This window comes from Lissotriton vulgaris, chromosome 11 (genome assembly GCF_964263255.1).
Source record: "Lissotriton vulgaris chromosome 11, aLisVul1.2, whole genome shotgun sequence".
NCBI classification, from domain to species: domain Eukaryota; kingdom Metazoa; phylum Chordata; class Amphibia; order Caudata; family Salamandridae; genus Lissotriton; species Lissotriton vulgaris.
This window is the reverse complement of record NC_141699.1, coordinates 72,156,482-72,174,009: the sequence shown is the minus strand read 5'-3', so window position 1 is coordinate 72,174,009 and position 17,528 is coordinate 72,156,482. Positions and strand designations below refer to the sequence as shown.

At 49.7% G+C, this 17,528-nt stretch overlaps 1 protein-coding gene across 1 annotated transcript in view; it reads right to left on the bottom strand.

The window, feature by feature from the left end:
- Positions 1-16,431: 16,431 nt before the first annotated feature.
- Positions 16,432-17,528, bottom strand: part of LOC147678995 (uncharacterized) — a 746,514-nt gene continuing 745,417 nt past the window's right edge. Inside the window, exon 4 of the mRNA XM_086944704.1 lies at positions 16,432-17,054. Within this exon, the coding sequence (XP_086800830.1) occupies positions 16,455-17,054 (600 nt within the window). The 3' untranslated portion in view covers positions 16,432-16,454. The remainder of the gene's footprint in view (positions 17,055-17,528) is intronic.

Genomic DNA, 17,528 nt, shown 5'->3' with positions numbered 1-17,528 from the left:
CCGGAGATGAATCAAGGGGATGTACCTCTGCAGACCCACACCAGATACTTAGAATCTCTTCCATTTCAAAGAATAAGTTTTGTTGGTACTGTCTGCTCGAGCACAAGACAGGCTCTCCCTGCACTCTTGAGGAATATTTAAGTTTCGAAGCTCCTGGAACTCAGGAGCCAAGCAAATAATCTCCGAAAACCTGGATCTGGGTGTTGAACTTGTCCCTGGTTCACTGTGAGGAAGGACGGAAACGGCTTCAGAGGAATTGGCGGTGGTACGGACAGGAGATAGAAAAACTGCCCTTAGTTCCAGGAGATTTATGTGTAGGCTCCACTGAGAAGGTGGTCACATGCCACTGATCTGAAATTCCTGAAGGAAGGCTCCCCAACCTTCTAGAGAAGCATCCGTTGTTATTACCAGAGAAGAGGCTTGCAGAAGAAAAGGTAACCCTTGAGATTGATGGTGAGGATGAGTCCACAAAGATAGCGAGGTGACCATTTGTGGGGTCACTTGGATTAGGTCATAGAACGTTCCGTTGATTTGAACCTATTGAGTGTTCAAAGCTTCCTGAAGAAGACGCATGTGTAGAAGGCAGTGGGGTATCAGAAGACTACAGGAGGATACCATGCCCAGAAGAGATTTGTATAAGCGCTCTGAAAGAGACGTTCTTTTTTGTATGCGGCTTGCCAATGTTAGAAGTTTCCATTGTCTTTCCACTGTGGGGTAAGCCTTTTTATGAACAGTATGGCTTCCCAGAAAGTAAGTCTTTGAGATGGCTGCAGGACTGATTTATCTGGGTCTAGCGTGAGACCCAATTGGGTGAAAAGCTGTAGATAGGGTTCAGAAGATTCTTTTGCAGCGTTGTAAGAAGGGCCTTTGACAAGCCAGTCGTTGAAGTAAGGGAAACAGTGGTGATGATGTTGTCTGAGATATGCCGCAACTGGTGCTAGGCACTTCGTAAAAATGCCAGAGGCCGATTTGGGTCCGAAGTGTAACACTCGGAATTGATTATGCCTGCCAGCTACAGCGAATCTGAGGAACATCTTGTGTTTCTTTCGTATTCTAAAATTGGCCTTCACTTTTTTGCCTTTTAGTGCACTAAAAAGAAACGGGAATACAAACCTTTCCCTCTCTGGTGAAAATAAACATATTCTATCGCTCCTTTTTGGATCATGGAGATGATTTCCAGCTGTATTAGGCACAAATGCTTGTGAGCCAGTGGTGAGGAGGTGCTGGATGGGGTGGCTGTATGAATTCCAGGGAATGGCCGAATTGTACCAGGTCTGAGACCCAACGATCTGTTGTGATTTGTATCCAATTTTGGAGATAATGGGAGATTTTAGCTCCTATCTTGGGAGGAGGTGAAGAAATTGTAACCAGCAGACGTGGGAGGTCATTGGCGTCTGGCAGACTATTTTTGTTGTCCCCCCTTCCCTCAAAAGGAAGATTTATTGTAGGCAGTCGCAGGCTGTTGTCTCTGAGCAAACTCTATCCTGTATTGCTGGTTGGAGGAAGTTTAGGAAGGATACCGGTATTGCTGGTAACCTCCCCGGTAGGATGACTTGCTTTTACCTCTTGCACCACGAAAAGGCATCCTATTATACTGGAGGGTACCCAAGGCTTTAGCCGTTTCCGTGTCTTTTTTGATTCTCTGAAGGGCTTCCTCGATATGCTTACCAAATAGTTCTTGTCCATCATAAGGCATATCTAAAATATTTGTCTGACCTTCAGGCCTGAATGTTGTGACCTTCAGCCATCCTTTTTAAAAAAAAAAAAAAAAAAAAGATTTGTATTCCTCATATGCCAATAGTTGGTATTCTAGATAGGGAACCCTCTCCTCTCCTTTAGAATCAAACAATTTTTATTCAGCAGACATGTAGCAGTGAACACAGCTAGGCTGCCTACATCCATCGGCCGGCAGAGCGTAAAAGAACAGCACGAAAACACAGCCATGAGGTCTACAACCCGGAGGGCGACCCGGCGATGGTGGGCTGTCAGCCAAGTGGTGCAACCAAGTAGGACGTCGATGCTGCCTTTCATAAAATCAGAGAAGAAAGAAACACCACAACAGAAACAAAAGCCTACCCACCCCCCCCACCACCCATCCGCCCAGGACCCCCCTCCCTCCCTCCCGCCCACCCCCTCCGCATCAGCATGGCTCAAACCTCTAACTAAGCCCACACTCCCGGGGACCCCGTCACATTCCAAGGGCGGGTCATGGACTCTCAGGTGTTCGCCCCTGGCGGTTCTAACGGAATGAGTAGCAATATCTGTAGGAATTTGGGGCAGGTGACCTCTCGTAAGTCCCGAGATAGCAAGTGTATAAAGGGTGCCCAGAGCTTCGCATACGTGTCCCCTTTACCATCCACACACAGGGAGAGTCGCTCCATGCCCAGCAGCAGCCAAAGTCGCCTGATCCAGTCCCTCGGGTCAGGGGTGTCTGGTGAGCGCCACCGTGCAAGGATTACCAGGCGTGCCACCAGGAGCGCCAGAGCCGTCTGTCTACCCCGCGGGGAGCGCAGGGGAAACGCTTTAGGATGAGGTAGGCCCAACAGTACATGCTCAGGAGATCTGGGAAAGGTGACGCCAAAAGCATTGTCTATGTCGTCTAGAACCACCTTCCACTAACGCACTAACTTGGGACAGTGCCAAAGCAGATGTGTCAAAGTGCCTGTCGCGCCACAACCCCTCCAACAGAGACTCGAGCACTTAGGGTCCCACCCGTGGATCTTCGCTGGCGTGTGGTACCAGTATGTAACTATTTTAAAGGCCGCCTCAGCTCCGGCAACGTTGGCTGCGGTGTGGTGTGCGCGATAGTGTATCTTGTCCCATTCCTTACGCGTCAACGGGCGGCCTAGCTCCGTCTCCCACCTAACCTGCGCTTTGGAGCGCTGCGTGTGTTGGCGCTTCATAATGAAAGCATAGAGTTCAGAGATGAGTCTGCGATCATCCTTCTTAAAGGCTACCCAACGTTCCAAGGGCGTCATAGGACGGGACATGTCCGCTATGTTAGTAGGGAGTGTCACCCAATGCGCGACCTGCGAATAATGGAAGGCATCCGCGTCGTTCATCTCGAAGTATTCCCGGCGAAGAGTGGAAAATGGTATCAGCCCCTCCGGTTGAAAGAGGTGCCCCACCCTCTTACAGCCTAGCTCCCTCCAGCGCTGGAAGACCGGCGAAGCGCATCCCGGGGGGAACTCCGGGTTGTCAACTATAGGTGTCAGTGGTGACGGGAAGGTAGTCCAGCCTCGTTTGTACACCAGTCGGTCCCACACTGCCAGCGTCGGTGAGGTCACCGGCGACGAGTAAAGGCCCCAGGCCCGATGTTTACGCGGGAGCCAGAGTTCACGCCAGATGTTACGTCCCGCCACTGTCTGGTCCATAAAGAGCCAGTGCTTGCTGGACAGGTACCTGTTCCATTCCAGGATGAAGCGTAAGCACGATGCCTGGTAATACGCCTCTACGCACGGGAAGTTCAGGCCACCCTCATCTCGAGGTGCCGTTATTCGGGCGAGCGCAATGCGGGGGCGCTTATAGTTCCACAGAAACGTGGTCAGCAGTCGCTGTAGTTTCCTCAAGGCGCCTGGGGGGGGGGGGCGCAGGGGTAGCATCTGGAAGAGATAGAAGATACGAGGGAGGATCGTCATCTTTATAGCAGCCAGGCGGCCAAACCAGGCCGGCTGCAATCGGGACCAGTCCGAGACAGACTTCGCTGTTTGGTCCAAGAGGAGCCTGTAATTGAGGGCAACAGTTTGGGCAATCGTGGCTGCCAACTAGATCCCCAGGTACGGGATGTCTGTCTGGACCCGTTGAAACGCGAAGTCCTTCCGGAGATCCCGGACCTCCTCCTCCGGCACCGAGAGATTCAGGATTTGGGATTTCGAATAGTTGACTTTGAAGCCAGCCACCGCGCCGAACTCCTCCAGCTCCCGGGAAAGGTGTCTCAGAGAGGAGCGCGGGTGAGTGAGGGACAGAATGACGTCATCAGCGTAGAGGCTCACCTTGTGCTCCTCCGCCCGAAGCGGATCCCCTGCACCGCTGCATTGTCCCGAAGACGTTGCGCGAACGGCTCCATGTATAGCGCAAATAACGGGGGCGAGAGAGGGCAACCCTGCCATGTCCCGCGTGTGATCGGAAAATATTCAGACCTACACCCATTCACTCGGACAGTGGCCCGGGGGGAAGCATAGAGGCAGCGGATCCAGTTGACAAAAGTGTCTCCCAGTCCGAACTTCCGTAGGACCGCAAACATATACGACCAATCAACCCGGTCGAATGCCTTCTCGGCATCTATGGAAAGGAAGCACGCCTGCGTACGCGATGAGTCCATCAGGTGAAGAAGCCTCTTGGTGTTCTCGCCACCCTGTCGCGTCGGTACGAAGCCCACCTGGTCAGGTTCAATGATGCCGTCCATAAACAGGCTAAGGCGGGCTGCTAGGATGCCAGAGAACAATTTCATGTCGATGTTAAGAAGTGAAATGGGGCCACACGAGCCGCACTCCTTGGCATCCTTGCCCGGTTTGTGGATGACAGTGTCCACCGCCTCGGCCATGGACGGAGTCACGTTCCCCGAGTCCCTGAACGAGTTAAAGAGACGTGTCAGGAAGGGGGCCAGGGCGCCACAGAACTTCTTATAAAAGGAGGCTGTAAAGCCATCTGGGCCCGGTGATTTAGCAACCTTCAGGCGCGCTATTGCTGAGATAACCTCTTCGATGCGGATCTCCGCGTCGAGAGATGTTGCTGAACTCTGGGAGAGGGGAGTGATATTGCAAGTCGCCAGGTAGGTCTGGACCCGATCGGGGTCAGGGGGGTCGCACGTATAGAGCGCACAATAGAATTGTTGAAAGCTATCTGCAATGCGCGCGTCGGCCGCCTGTTCTACCGCGTGTTCGTCCCTGATGACCGAGACCATCGCCTGCTGTGTCCGGGCCCTTAAACGATGCGCTAGCATCTTGCCCCCTTTATCGCCGCTAAGGTAAAATTTGTGGCGTAAGTGTAAGAGCGCGTACTCAGCCCTATCCAGGTCCAAGTGCTTCAGCATGCGCCTCTTTGTCTCCAGTTCCCTCCAGACCCGCTGCGCCCCGGTCCGCTTGTGTATTGCCTCTAGCCCGCGCACGTCGCGCTCTAGCTCCTCGCGCTTTTCCCTGCGCAGCCTCGCCAGGGAGGCCGAGATCGTGATACAGTCGCCCCGCACGACCAGCTTAAGTGCTTCCCAGACCGAGCTAAGGGGCATGTCGTCGACGTCGTTGGTGGCAAGGTATTGCGTGATCGTGTCTTGTAAGTGGTCCACCACTGAGGCGGAGTTGGGAAGAGAATCGCGCAGGCGCCAACCCCCGCGGGCCAGCCCGCCGGACCCCCCAGACATTATCACAGAAATGAGCGCATGATCCGAGAGGGAGCGCGGCGCAATCTCTGCAGAGGAAAGCTGGGGAAGCAGGGAGGTGGAGGCAAGAAAGTGGTATAAGCGCGCGTAGGTCTTGTGCGCTGCTGAGTAGTAGGTGTAATCGCGCTCTAAGGGGTGCAGGGAGCGCCACACATCATGAAGTCCCCCCTCCTGTAGCCAGAGTAGGCCCCCCTTGGAGACGGCGCCGGTCGAGTCGGAGCGCGCTTCAGACCTGTCAAGAGCCGGGTCCATCACCATGTTTAGATCACCTCCCACCCGAACCCAGGGATCAGGGGAGGCCAGCACATCTGCAAGCGCCGAAGTTAAAAAGGGTTCTTGCTGCACATTGGGGGCGTAGAGGGAGCCTACAGTAAAGTGGGAGTCGCCCCATTGAATAATGACCGCCAGAAATCTACCCTTGATATCCACCACCTGGGACAGCACTTTGCAATGCGCCTTCGCGCTGATCAATATCGCCACCCCCTGTCTCTTTGTGCCACAGGAAGACCATAACTGGGTGGGGAAGTGCCTGCCCTTCATTCTTTTAGTGTCCTTAGCAAGGAGATGTGTCTCCTGTAGGAGACAAATGTCCCCTTCCGCTCCCTCCAGGAGTGACAAGATCGCTGCACGTTTGACAGGGCTGTTGAGGCCTCGGACATTCAGACTAACAATTTTCAGATCCTTCCCCATCAAGAGGGCAAAACAGGTATCACGCTAGCAGGGACCAGCGGCTGATGCGGAGTACCCCCCTTCCCCCGAACCCCCCTCAAACAAACCCCACAACAACAACAGTCTGACAAGGCCCCCCCATGAAAAGGACATCAGGGGGAGACAAGAGTTCGTCAGTAAAGTCCCAAGGGCTGGGGGCATGGACTTAACCCCACCAGCCACCCAGATCCTGATACAGGACAATATACACGGGGAACGTGACAGTACATTACCCATCAGAGTCCTATGTACTGGTCCCTCCACCACCAGCTGTCAACTTGCAGAGGGGAAGTGTCCGGTCATATCGCTCATGTCCCTTCAGGCGCCTCCGTCACCTTGACCACTGACGCTACCGCTGCATCTCTTTCCTGGAGACTGACGGACAAATCTGGACCCGAAGGCTTCGATGGTTTGCCCACGGTATGCCATTCCGTGGAGCGGCGGCGAGTCCTCGGAGGGGGGATGAGGACTCAGCAGTAGGGTCAGCGCTCTCCATACCTAATAGCTCGCGAGCTACCTCCACAGAACGCACCTGGACCAGCTTCCCCTTCCAACGAAAGACCAGCCGGAAAGGGTGACCCCAGGAGTAGGGGACGCCCTGTTCTCTCAGGAAGGCAGTGACTGGGCGGAAGCCTCTCCGTTTGGCCAAGGTGGAGGCTGCCAAGTCCTGGTAGAGGACCGGGGGATGATCACGGAACACGAGTGGGTTGTGCTCACGGGCTTTTTTCAGGATCCTTTCTTTGAGCTGAAAATCGTGGACACACACCAGGATATCCGGAGGGGGTGCGTTGGCTCCACACGGCAGGCCGACCCTGTGGACTCTATCCAGCGGAATCTCGCGGAGATCTTCGTCCTGCAAGACGTGGCGGAAGAGGCCCTCGACGTAGTCCCGAAAGTCCGACCCCTCACCCTTCCATGGGACTGCGCGGATACGAATGTTATTGCGCCGGGACCTGTTCTCTAAATCCTCAGCGTGCGTCTGCAGGTCCAGATTCTGCTCAGTAAGGCGGAGGATGTCCTGTTGGAGCCGGTGTATGTCCCCGGCCGTCTCCAAGTCGTCGTCCTCGAGGGTCGCCACTCTATCACCAATGGCGTCGACGTCTCTCCTCACCTCCTTGAGGTCCGAGGCCAGTTGTGACCGCAGCTCCTGAATGTCCTCTTTTATGGCCGTGAAAAGTTCCCGCATGAAGGCTTTGGTGGCCGGCGCCTCGCTCTCATCCGGCGCCGGGGCCTTGTCCGCGACCACCGGTGCTCTCAGCGGCGAGCCTTTCTGTGTGCCCTCCTTCAAGGCCTTCTCCTTCTCCTTGTCCTTCTTTGTCCTGTTGGCCGCCATGATACCGCTGTTCCCCCGCACACCAGGGTGGAGCCCCCCTTCCGACTTCGGGGCCAAGTGGGCTGTGTTCACTGGACATACACGGCGGGTACTCCTGCTGCCCACGCACCACAGGGCGTCCTCCAGATACACGATGATCGGCCGCGCCGTCCCCACCAAGGCACGGGCTCACTGCCGCAGACCCCCGGCCAGGCACCTCCGAGATGGTTCTTCAGCAGTCTAGAGGGCCGGTCAGCCAGGTCCAGACCCGGACACAGGCCCAGGGGGGGGCGGCGCCGTCGCCTCAATTCACTTGCCCCTGCACGTCACCTCCAAGCCCTCACCGCCGCAGGCCCGGGCAAGGGGGGGAGGGGAGCACGATGTCGCTGCGTGGCAGGCCGCCCCGCGCAGCACAGGCCGGGCCGAGAGCGCCCCAGAGCACCCCCAGCCGGTCCACAGCCTTACCGCTCCCAGATGCGAGCAGGTCCCCCTCGGCAAGCGGCGGGCCCACCAGGTCCGGTTCCGGTGCAGGTGGATGTTGGCAGCACCAGGGGCAGAGCGGGGGCCGATTCCGCCTCTGTCGTCTGCACGCCGCCTTTCACAATTGAGTATCCTATGCTGGTGCTTGCAAGCTTCAATCCAGCCTCTCCTGGACACGTGGCCTTCCTCTCACTCAATGTCTCCCAGCTGAGGAAGAGTAAAGGGACGCCGGCCCCCCTCTGCTGTGCACTGAGGCCGCATTCCCCGAAGTCCGTCAATGTGCAGCCCTCCGCCGCGAAGGGGCGCGTCAGCAAGGGCGCTCGGCGTGAAGCACTGCCGAGGCAGGCCGCCGCGCCGGGACCCACAGTGATTGCCTGCCGGCGATGCGGACCGAGCACTCCGGTCTCAGCTCCCGGTCTCGCTGCTGCCAGGCGCCGCGCTCGTCTCCGCAGGGCCAGGGGCTGGAGACTTCACTGGGACCTGCCGGGCGGTATCTCGATGGCCCGTGTCCGCCTCCGGTTGTAAGCAGGACCCCCTGCAAGGCAATAACAAAGCGATTCGGGAAACGGCGGCGGAGGGACCGAGAAAGACGTCTCACTCCGCCGCCATCTTGGCCACGCCCCCCTCTCCTCTCCTTTAGACTCAACATTACGATGTTCCAACGTCAAGAATTTGGTCCCAAATAAGAGAAGAGAAGGGAAACCCCTCTAGACTTAGCTGTTTGCTTTATCCACTCCAAACCATTTAAACTGGGAAACCCTCGGTTAGGTTGGAGACCAAGCGCCAACAGTACCCAGGTGAAATCATCGGAATACTCTCATCTGTTTCGCCAAGCCACTAGGGCCGCCCATATCTTATCTTGACTAGAGCTAGCACAGGCTATATCAGACTCACTAGTATATATAATATATTTCAGGAAATCAAGAAAGGAGGGGAATTTTCTGACTTCCAGGCCTTACATATTTCCCGCCTAGCTAAGATCATTACGTAAAAAATGAATTTGGTACTCATATCATTGAGATGATACTCTACATCCAAGCCAAAAAGAATCATCCTCGATGTAATCACAAGATGTATACCCAAAATTTCTACTATAAATTCTTCAATTTTAGACCAAAAGGGTATCAGTACAGTGCACTCTACAAACATGTGCAAATCATCGGCGGCAGGAAATTTGCAACGTGGGCAACATTATTCAAGGCTCGTGATCTTTACCAATTTTTTTGGAGATATATAAACTCTATGCAGAGTGAACAAATGGTTCCGTTTTAAGGGAGCAGACTTCACTACTGTATTTAGCATATTAAAGGAATCTCCCTATAGGACCGATAAATTGTTACAATGCAGACCTTCTGCTCCCCCCCACAGCTTATTGAATTCTAATTCTGTAACTTCATCTATCTCATTTAAGGCCTCATACCAAAAGGAGATCTCTTTTTTCCAGCTCCCCTTTCTCTTTACCAAGTAAAACTTAGGGTTAGCTGTTAAATCCCATGATATGGTAGTCCACCAGCCAGATAGCTGGTAGTATTTAAAACTGGTGAGAGTTCCATCTGTCAGCCTGAAAAGGGAATCCCACCCCAATAGCTGTGAGTTATCAAGCAAATCCTGCCACTGCATAATACCAGCTGCTTTAAGAGGAAGCGATAATTGATCCTTGAGACATTCTGGTGTCCCCGGGGAATCCCATATAGGGGCCTGAAGTGTGTAATACGGGATTCCTAGCTTTTTTCTTACAAATACCCAATTACTCAGAGCCACACCTAACACCTTTATCTAACCTGCTTGTAAAATCTAGGGTCCCCGAATTTAAATAAGAAAAATTCATGCCCTTGGGGGATAATAATGCCTGAAATAAACGGCCCAAAGAAGACGTATCAGCTTTTTCAGCCATTAGTCTGAAATTTTTAAAATGAAAAGAGTGGCAATAGTGAAGTATGTCTGGCATAGCAAGTCCTCCTCTTTTCAGTTTCCTCCTCAGTTTTCTCAAGGAGATTCTGGGCGATTTTGAGTTCCAGATGAAAGATCCAATTTTTCCCTGTAGTTTGGCTATGTCTTTTGGATTGAATGTCAGGGGTATTGAATTAAACAAGAAAGTGACTTTCGGCAAAATAACTATCTTTACCAGGTTCACTCTCCTGAAGATGTTTAGTGGCAGCCCGGACCAAGGATGCAGGAGCCCACAGATGTCCTTGTAGACTCTATCCAGATTTACTTTAGATGTCTCTAAGATGTTCTGAACCAGATGTATTCCGAGGTATCTCATCCGGGGCTTCGTTTGAGGGAATAAAACCTCCTGATTCCACTGCATGATCTCCGTTTTTTCTTTATTAATTCTAAATCCCGAAATCCCCCCGAATGCTTCTGCTTGGTCAAAAAGTCGAGGGATTGCTACCTCAGGATTGGAAGTGAACATTAAAAGATCATCCGCGTATACAGCGAATTTTAAATCTAATTCAGTTATAGAAAAAGGTTTAATTAAAATATCAGATCTCAACTGGGTAACTAAGGGTTCTATGTATAAATTAAACGATAAGGGGGAGAGGGGGCACCCCTGCCTAGTGCCGCTTGATATTCAAACCCAATCTGTGAGTAAGCCATTAACAAGAATCTTAGCCTTAGGATTAAAGTAGAGTGCTTTTATAGATGCTATAAAATTTGTTGGAATACCGAATCAGCCATCCTTGACGCCTCAAGACTGCAGCCCCAGCTAACTTACTGAACCCAGTGGAAGCAATGTCCATCACGCAATCAATTATTTCTGATGCGAAGCATTTACCTTCCAGCAAAACCTTTCTTGCCTCCTCCTTGGTGTCTTGTGGAATAATGTCGATATAAGGAGCGATATCTAACCACATTTGTCTGTTGTAACGTCCTAGCAGCGCTAAAGAATTGGACGCCCTGACTGTTAACGCATACATAGTCGAAAAGCATTTGCCGTTGTTGTCCAGTCTCCTACCCACCTTGTCCAGAGGCGCTGAAAGCGGAGCCGATGGATTCTTTGACCTGTGTTGTGCCATCTGGGCAATCACTGAATCAGGCCTAGAATAACCTGTGAGACAGGCAGGTGCGTCGTCAGGGGCTTTATATTTCTTGTCGAGCCTCAGTAAGACTGGTGGAACTGTAGCTGGGTTTCTCATTATCTTTACTCCTGTTCCCAGATGTAGTCGATAATGGGTATAGACCTGACTGATTTTTTGAAGGGTTCCTGGAAATTATAAAGGAAATAGTCTTGTTGATGAGTAGGCATTGGCAGTTCAAAACACCTGGCTGCTCTCTCCAAGAGGTTATGAAAGGCCCCAATATCCACTTGCGCTGGGGATGGTGACGCTGGTGGAGGGATAATGTAATAATCCCACTCATCTTGCCGTGATTGTACTTCTTGTATTTTCTCTTCTTCCTGCTGTTCCTCTTCATCTGTGGATGGAAGATGCTGTACAGGCACTTGAGGCACAATAAGGGGTGGAGGTTGACTTTGAACCACAGGAGCTGGCCGAAGAGCTGGTGCAGGAGACAGTGTTGATGAAGGAAATCTCTTTTTATAATCTGCCAACATGAATAGCAAATCAGTTATAAGAGTGGAGGAAAAACAAACCATCTCTGGTTGCAATTGTTGCGGACGTCGCTGGTCAGAATAGTAAAGTTGTTGGTCATAAAATTCTTCATCATCTGAGTCCTCCTGGTATTTCACATTCAACTCCGAGGGACTTTGTGCTGCCCCAAACAGGCTGTCTTCATCTGAATCGTCATCATCATCTAAGAGTTGAGTTGGTAATAAAGCTTGGACCCTACTTGGAGTAGTTAAGGAAGGTGTTAGTCTCTCTCGCTGACATTTTGATTGGAAAATCAATTTTCCTAATCCAGATTTTGGTGTTGTCGACGTAAACGTTGTCGTCGATACACATATCTTCTTCGAAGAGTCATTGACGGGCATTGGTAGTGATATCCCAGTCGGAATTGGAGTGGATGATAACACTGTCCTCGATGATGGATCTCTCGTCGACAATGCGGTAGACGACGCAATGGGTGAAATTGTCCATGAGCGAGTCGTCACAGGTAGACTCGTCGGCAACGCAGGCAACACCGTCGACTAAGCACTCATCGTCATCTTCGTCCTCGAGGACAACTTTTTGGGATATCTTTATCGTCGACGACAAAGGAACTTGACTAGTCGACTAAGACATCATCGATGATGAAATTGATGCCGACGAGACATAACCGTGGCGACGGTAGTCGTCGACGATGTTACCCCAACAGCTGTCAATGGAGAACTTGTTGTCGTTGGCACAGCGGAAGGCTTTTTAAAAGCTTGTTTTACCTTTACAGGAGGTGTAGGAGGGTCTGCGGCTGATCTCTGTAGAGATTTCTTTGCAGAAATCGAACTTTGACGTGGAGGAGACAATCTGGAAGGCAGAACTTGCTTTTTAGTACTCTCTGAAGACTTTTTGTGCGCCTCAAAAAAGACCACTGGACGTCTCTCCAGGTCATTCCTCGCAGCAACCTCCAAGTTGCTGCGAGGAATGACCTGGAGAGACGTCCAGTGGTCTTTTTTGAGGCGTCATGGAGGAGGATCTTGAGGAACCTTCGCTGTCCTCAGAAGACATAGGGTCCTCCCTGTCTTTAAGCCTCTGCAGCCATAATAAAAGCCTCCTATCATGGTCCTTTAAAGTCTTTGATGAAAAGGTGTGACATACATTACAGTCCTTAGGTTTGTGATCAGGATAAAGCCAGTAAAGGCAGTCTTTTTGAGGTTTGTCGACATGCAGCCTTTTCTTCCTGCAGGTACCACAGGGCCTGAAAAGGCCTTTTTAGGTGTAACTGACATGGAGAAGTGAGTGAAATACACCCAGGAAAAAGAGTTAGATCTGTAAAATAACTTGAGAAAAACTGAAGACAAGGATATTACAAAAGTTATGAGGAAAAAACTGAGCAGAGCTCAGTTGAGACTCCCTAGCATGACGTGCAGTAGAAACTCTGAGGGACTGGGGCTCCTTTCAGGAAAGTTCTAGAGGGTGGTGACAGCTGATTGGTTCTTTTATTAAGTTAGGTCCTTTTTTAAATAAGGACTTGGATATGGTTACTAAATAATGAGGCCTATGGCCTTTTGACTTCTATATCTATTATGACAATACTTTATAAATGTACCAAGGACTCCCATCTCAATGACGGGAAATGATTCAAGCATGTGAATCTATGAAAGTTCCAATACTGGAGTAACATCTATTCCTCTTACGGATGAGATAAGAACCTGATTATAGGGGACAGGCAGAACAACTTAAAACGTGGGAGAGGGTGAGGGGCTGCTCTCCTAAAAGCAGGTAACAGAGAAATACTACTCCTCTGCACTATTATCATTTCACTGCCATCACTGTCTGTACTCTACAGCCTGGGGAGATGGTAGTAGTTGTTCTCCTAGAATGGGAGGTAGACTTGGTGTGCCCTACTAAAGTGTCCCGCTCTGGGACCTTTATCCAAGACAACATGACGCCTGCCCAATAATGAATAAGATTAGTTCTTCTTGCTGCCAATGAGCCTGACCAGTCCACCAAGAGACATACTTCCAGTCCAGAGCTGCCACAGATAAAAACCAGGCAGCACAGTTAGCTAGGATACAATTTACTCCCATTCGCTTCAAAGCAAATTCTCACCACACAGAAACGTGGACCATCTGTCCTTATGAAGATCTGTGCATCGAGTCCTGGGAGGAAATGCATGCACTGATTCCTTATACTTTTTTCGATGCCCTAAGAACGTCCCACCTCGGGCTGTCCGAAACAATTTATTGTACTAGAAACTCCCAGTAAAGTTAACTATCAAGCAGCTAACAAGAGTATCTTTCCGTAATGGGTCCACAGTAACTATTAGGTGCATACAGCTCCTCCGCTAAGGCAGAAGAGTGTCGCCCCACTGAAGGTAAAAGCAAAAATAAAATAATAACGCAACATTTTTGTTATTATCATTTTATTTTTCTGTAAGGAGCCCGAGCCAGGTTAGAGCATGGTAGGGCTGGGCTGTGTCACAGGGAGAGGGAGGAGGAGTAATATAATGTGCACTTAAGTGTGCATGACAGTTTGGCCGGCCAAACCGTCATGCGGACTTAGCATGTTCTCCACCTATCTGTATTGCACAGCTGGGTGGAGAACAAGCACAGGCTCCCAGTCCCTGTCATAGAGTCAAACCACAGTGCTCAGACGCATCATGATAATGCTGACATGCTGATGATAGCAGCATTGTGATTGGCTAAGGGATCCTGTGTGCTTCTGTGCTGCTGGAAGAAGAGAAGAAGACGGAGGAGAGGCATCGGCCCTTCAGATAAGTGAAATCTTATTATTATATTTTGTTTTAATCGAGGCACCACCCTACCGGTATATTTCCAAAGCGGCAACCACTGAGAACATTCAAACCTCTCACCACTGCTTTAACTTTATCTGACTGTGTGCTTTTACAAATGCCACTAAATACAGTTGAGAAACGCTTATTCTTTTTATTCAGAGTGGTAGTGCATTGCGTTTTTGTAAGAAATACTCTCTGAGTCTAATACAAATGTGAGGGTTTTTTCTCTAAAAGGCCATGACTTAACCATAAGCATTGTCCCTTTCTGTGCATTACCTGATGAAGGAGCCAGGTATTTGTACACAGGCAGTGGAAACAATGTGAAAAAGGGAGGTAAAATATTTAGGTGATTGACATAATATTGTAAATTTAAATCTTTGATGAGCTAAACCATTTAGCAATTACCATAATGCTTTCATTTGCAAATTGTGAACTTGTGATGTGACCAGTTTCACAGCCTGAATATTAATGTGATCTGTATATTTTCTATCTGAGATGTTGGTGGACCTACAGCCTCCCCTGCTGGTGATTAATAATCTTTCATTGGTAGCAACGTTTTTTACACCCAAGTTGATCTATCTGCCAGGTCAGGAGACACATTGTTATAGGAAAGTTTTTGCAAAAATCCAACAAAGTTGTCACTGCTAAAGGCCATTCCACTGTGAAGGTCACTCCTAGTTGGGAAAAACTATTCATGCCCACTTAACAGTCTCCCCTATATGCGTAGGAGGCATGTTTCATTATGTTAAGGACTAAGGGGTCCATTAGGATGGCAGGCGGACAAAGTCCGCCCGCCATCCTACCGTGAAATGGGACCGCCGCCATAAGGGCGGGGGTTCCGTGGGGGCCATTAGGATGCGCCCGCCAAAGTGGTGGGCGCTTCCTGCATTCCTGTCATTGTGTCGGGCGGTGCACTCAGCACCGCCCGCCATAATGCCAGGAAGGCATGTCGTGCACTTCCATGCACAACATGGCAGGCACCATGGAACTGCAGGGGGTACCATAGGTACCTCCCATGTGCATCCCCCACTCCCCAGAGTCCCAGAGGGCCCGCAACAGGCCCCCGCAAGTAATCCATCCATTGCCGCCACGGAAAGGCATATTTCCGCCCCCATCCTAATATGGCTGGCGGTGTCTAACAGACAACACCACCATATTAAACTCTTTTCCGAGATACTAATGGGCCCCAGAGTGTCTACCTTCTCCATGAAGTCTCACAACTATCTAAAGGCCAGTCTTTCTTGGAGTTAACTCCATCATTCACTCAAAACTGGATGGCTGGTCTTTCCCCCATGTCTACCGGAGTCAACTCTGGAACGTGGCAGGGTTGATGGTCTCTGCCTGAAGTATGTTTTCCACTAAGTGCACAATATATCGGCAGGACAATACTGTTCTGCGAACTTTAAATTTGGAGGATTCTTTGTTACCACCAGCATCAACCTCAGATTGTAAGGGTATTTCCTATGTGTTGATTAGCCACACATGTGTTTTACGGTTTGGGTTTACTGTATGTCACTTCAAATTAGAATTTGGACACGATTTTACATGTGTAAAATAAAATCAATACATTCTTCTAACAAACCTTTTAGTCCATGAGTCTGGTACATAAAAGTGTTTTACAAGGACAGAATATGGATAGGCCTTAATATAACAGACTGTAAAAAATATCGTTATCCTCTTGGTTCCAATGGGATAAGTGTCTACACCATTTCAAACAACACAGGGATGACTCACTCCGAAGCTAATTTATTTCAGGCTGCGTCTAAATTAGCAACAGTCTGGATATAAGAACACAGTTTTGAAGATTTGCCTGCACACAGCCACTTATAGGATTTATATACGTAATGCGTTCTATTGAAGATATAATAACATCTCTGTGATTGATAGCACATCATAATAGGTGGGTGGCACACATTACTGCCCTATTGTTTTCCATTAACTTTGAAATTATTTGTATCTGTACTGAATGGAGATTACACATTGCCCTGAATGTATCCCTCAGAAGTCATATGAACCTTTTCAGTTTTGGTTCTTTGGACTGAGACGGTGCACCATGCTGTGGGAGTTAAGAAAACCAGGGAAGAAAGGTGTCACTGCAAAATGCTAAATATAACTACCTACCCGTTCTACCCGCCCCATGTGTCTCAAGGAACTTAAAATACAAGTCTACAGAGAAATGTTAATGTGGTACCTGACAAACAAATAAAGCAAAATACGGTCTCACTTTATTAGTGGTGCAGAAAATACTCAAAGTTTTGGAAGTGCGACAATTGGTGTTTTGCTGCTGGTCGGGGAAACTGACTGAGAAGACATCATACCATGTGGGTAGCCTGAGAAGAGGCTGGTGCTCGGAGAGGATGTAGTGTTAATGTCGGGGAGGCTGGAGGACTGGTAAGATGAACTGACGGACGACTTGTCGGCTGGGTCCTTACTTGCCCTAATTTTGGATTCCCAGGCTAGGTGAAGTCGGTTGGTAGTCATTGTTGAGGCCCAGAGCGGGTGAGAGGCTAGACAGTGCTCTTCGTGGAAGCTTAGTGGCTGTATGAGGAAGGGCCACTGTAGGTTGCAGCCGGTCCCTCCCATCTTTGCCATCCGTTCGTGGTAGAGGTCAGTGACGGGTTTAGCTATAAATCCAATTTTGCTAGCCAGACGCCGTTCTGTCTTGTGTTTGTAGACCATGAGTGACACGGCACTTTCAATGAGGCATTCCAGCATTTCTTCATGGGTGAATTTATGTCCACCCACCGTGCTGAGCTTTGGCGTGCAGCATGGCTTTTTTCCTTCAGTGCTTACATTCCTGGGGAGGGAAACCCACCTAGTGACTGGATGACCTTCTGGAAGGTCAGACTACAAAGAGAGAGAGAAAAAAAGACAAAACAATTGATTTATATGTTACACAACCATAAACAAACGCATGAAAGCATGAACATGTTACAGGCAAATTCTTTGTTTGTCCCACTGAAAACTTTAAACCAGTCTAATCAAACACATGCCCTCACATTTATTCAGAATGCCATAATGCCAACAAAGGTAGAACTTGTCCTGAGAAAGCTTGAGCAGGAGTCACAAACTGGCCTGTATTTTTGCCATTTTGCCCCGGTTCTACTAGGCCCCTAGTGTTACCCTCTGAAAGGCAAGTGATGAGTAAAAGCGATTTTCCTCCAACACAAGATGTTACCTAAATTACATGTTTGGTTGCTTTCATTGCTAAAAATTCCGTGGTATAAAAAGTCATATTTCACAGGGGACCATGATAAATGGAAATATATTTCTTGGTTCCCTCTGAAATACGCATTTCATCTTCATAATGACAGCCGGCAA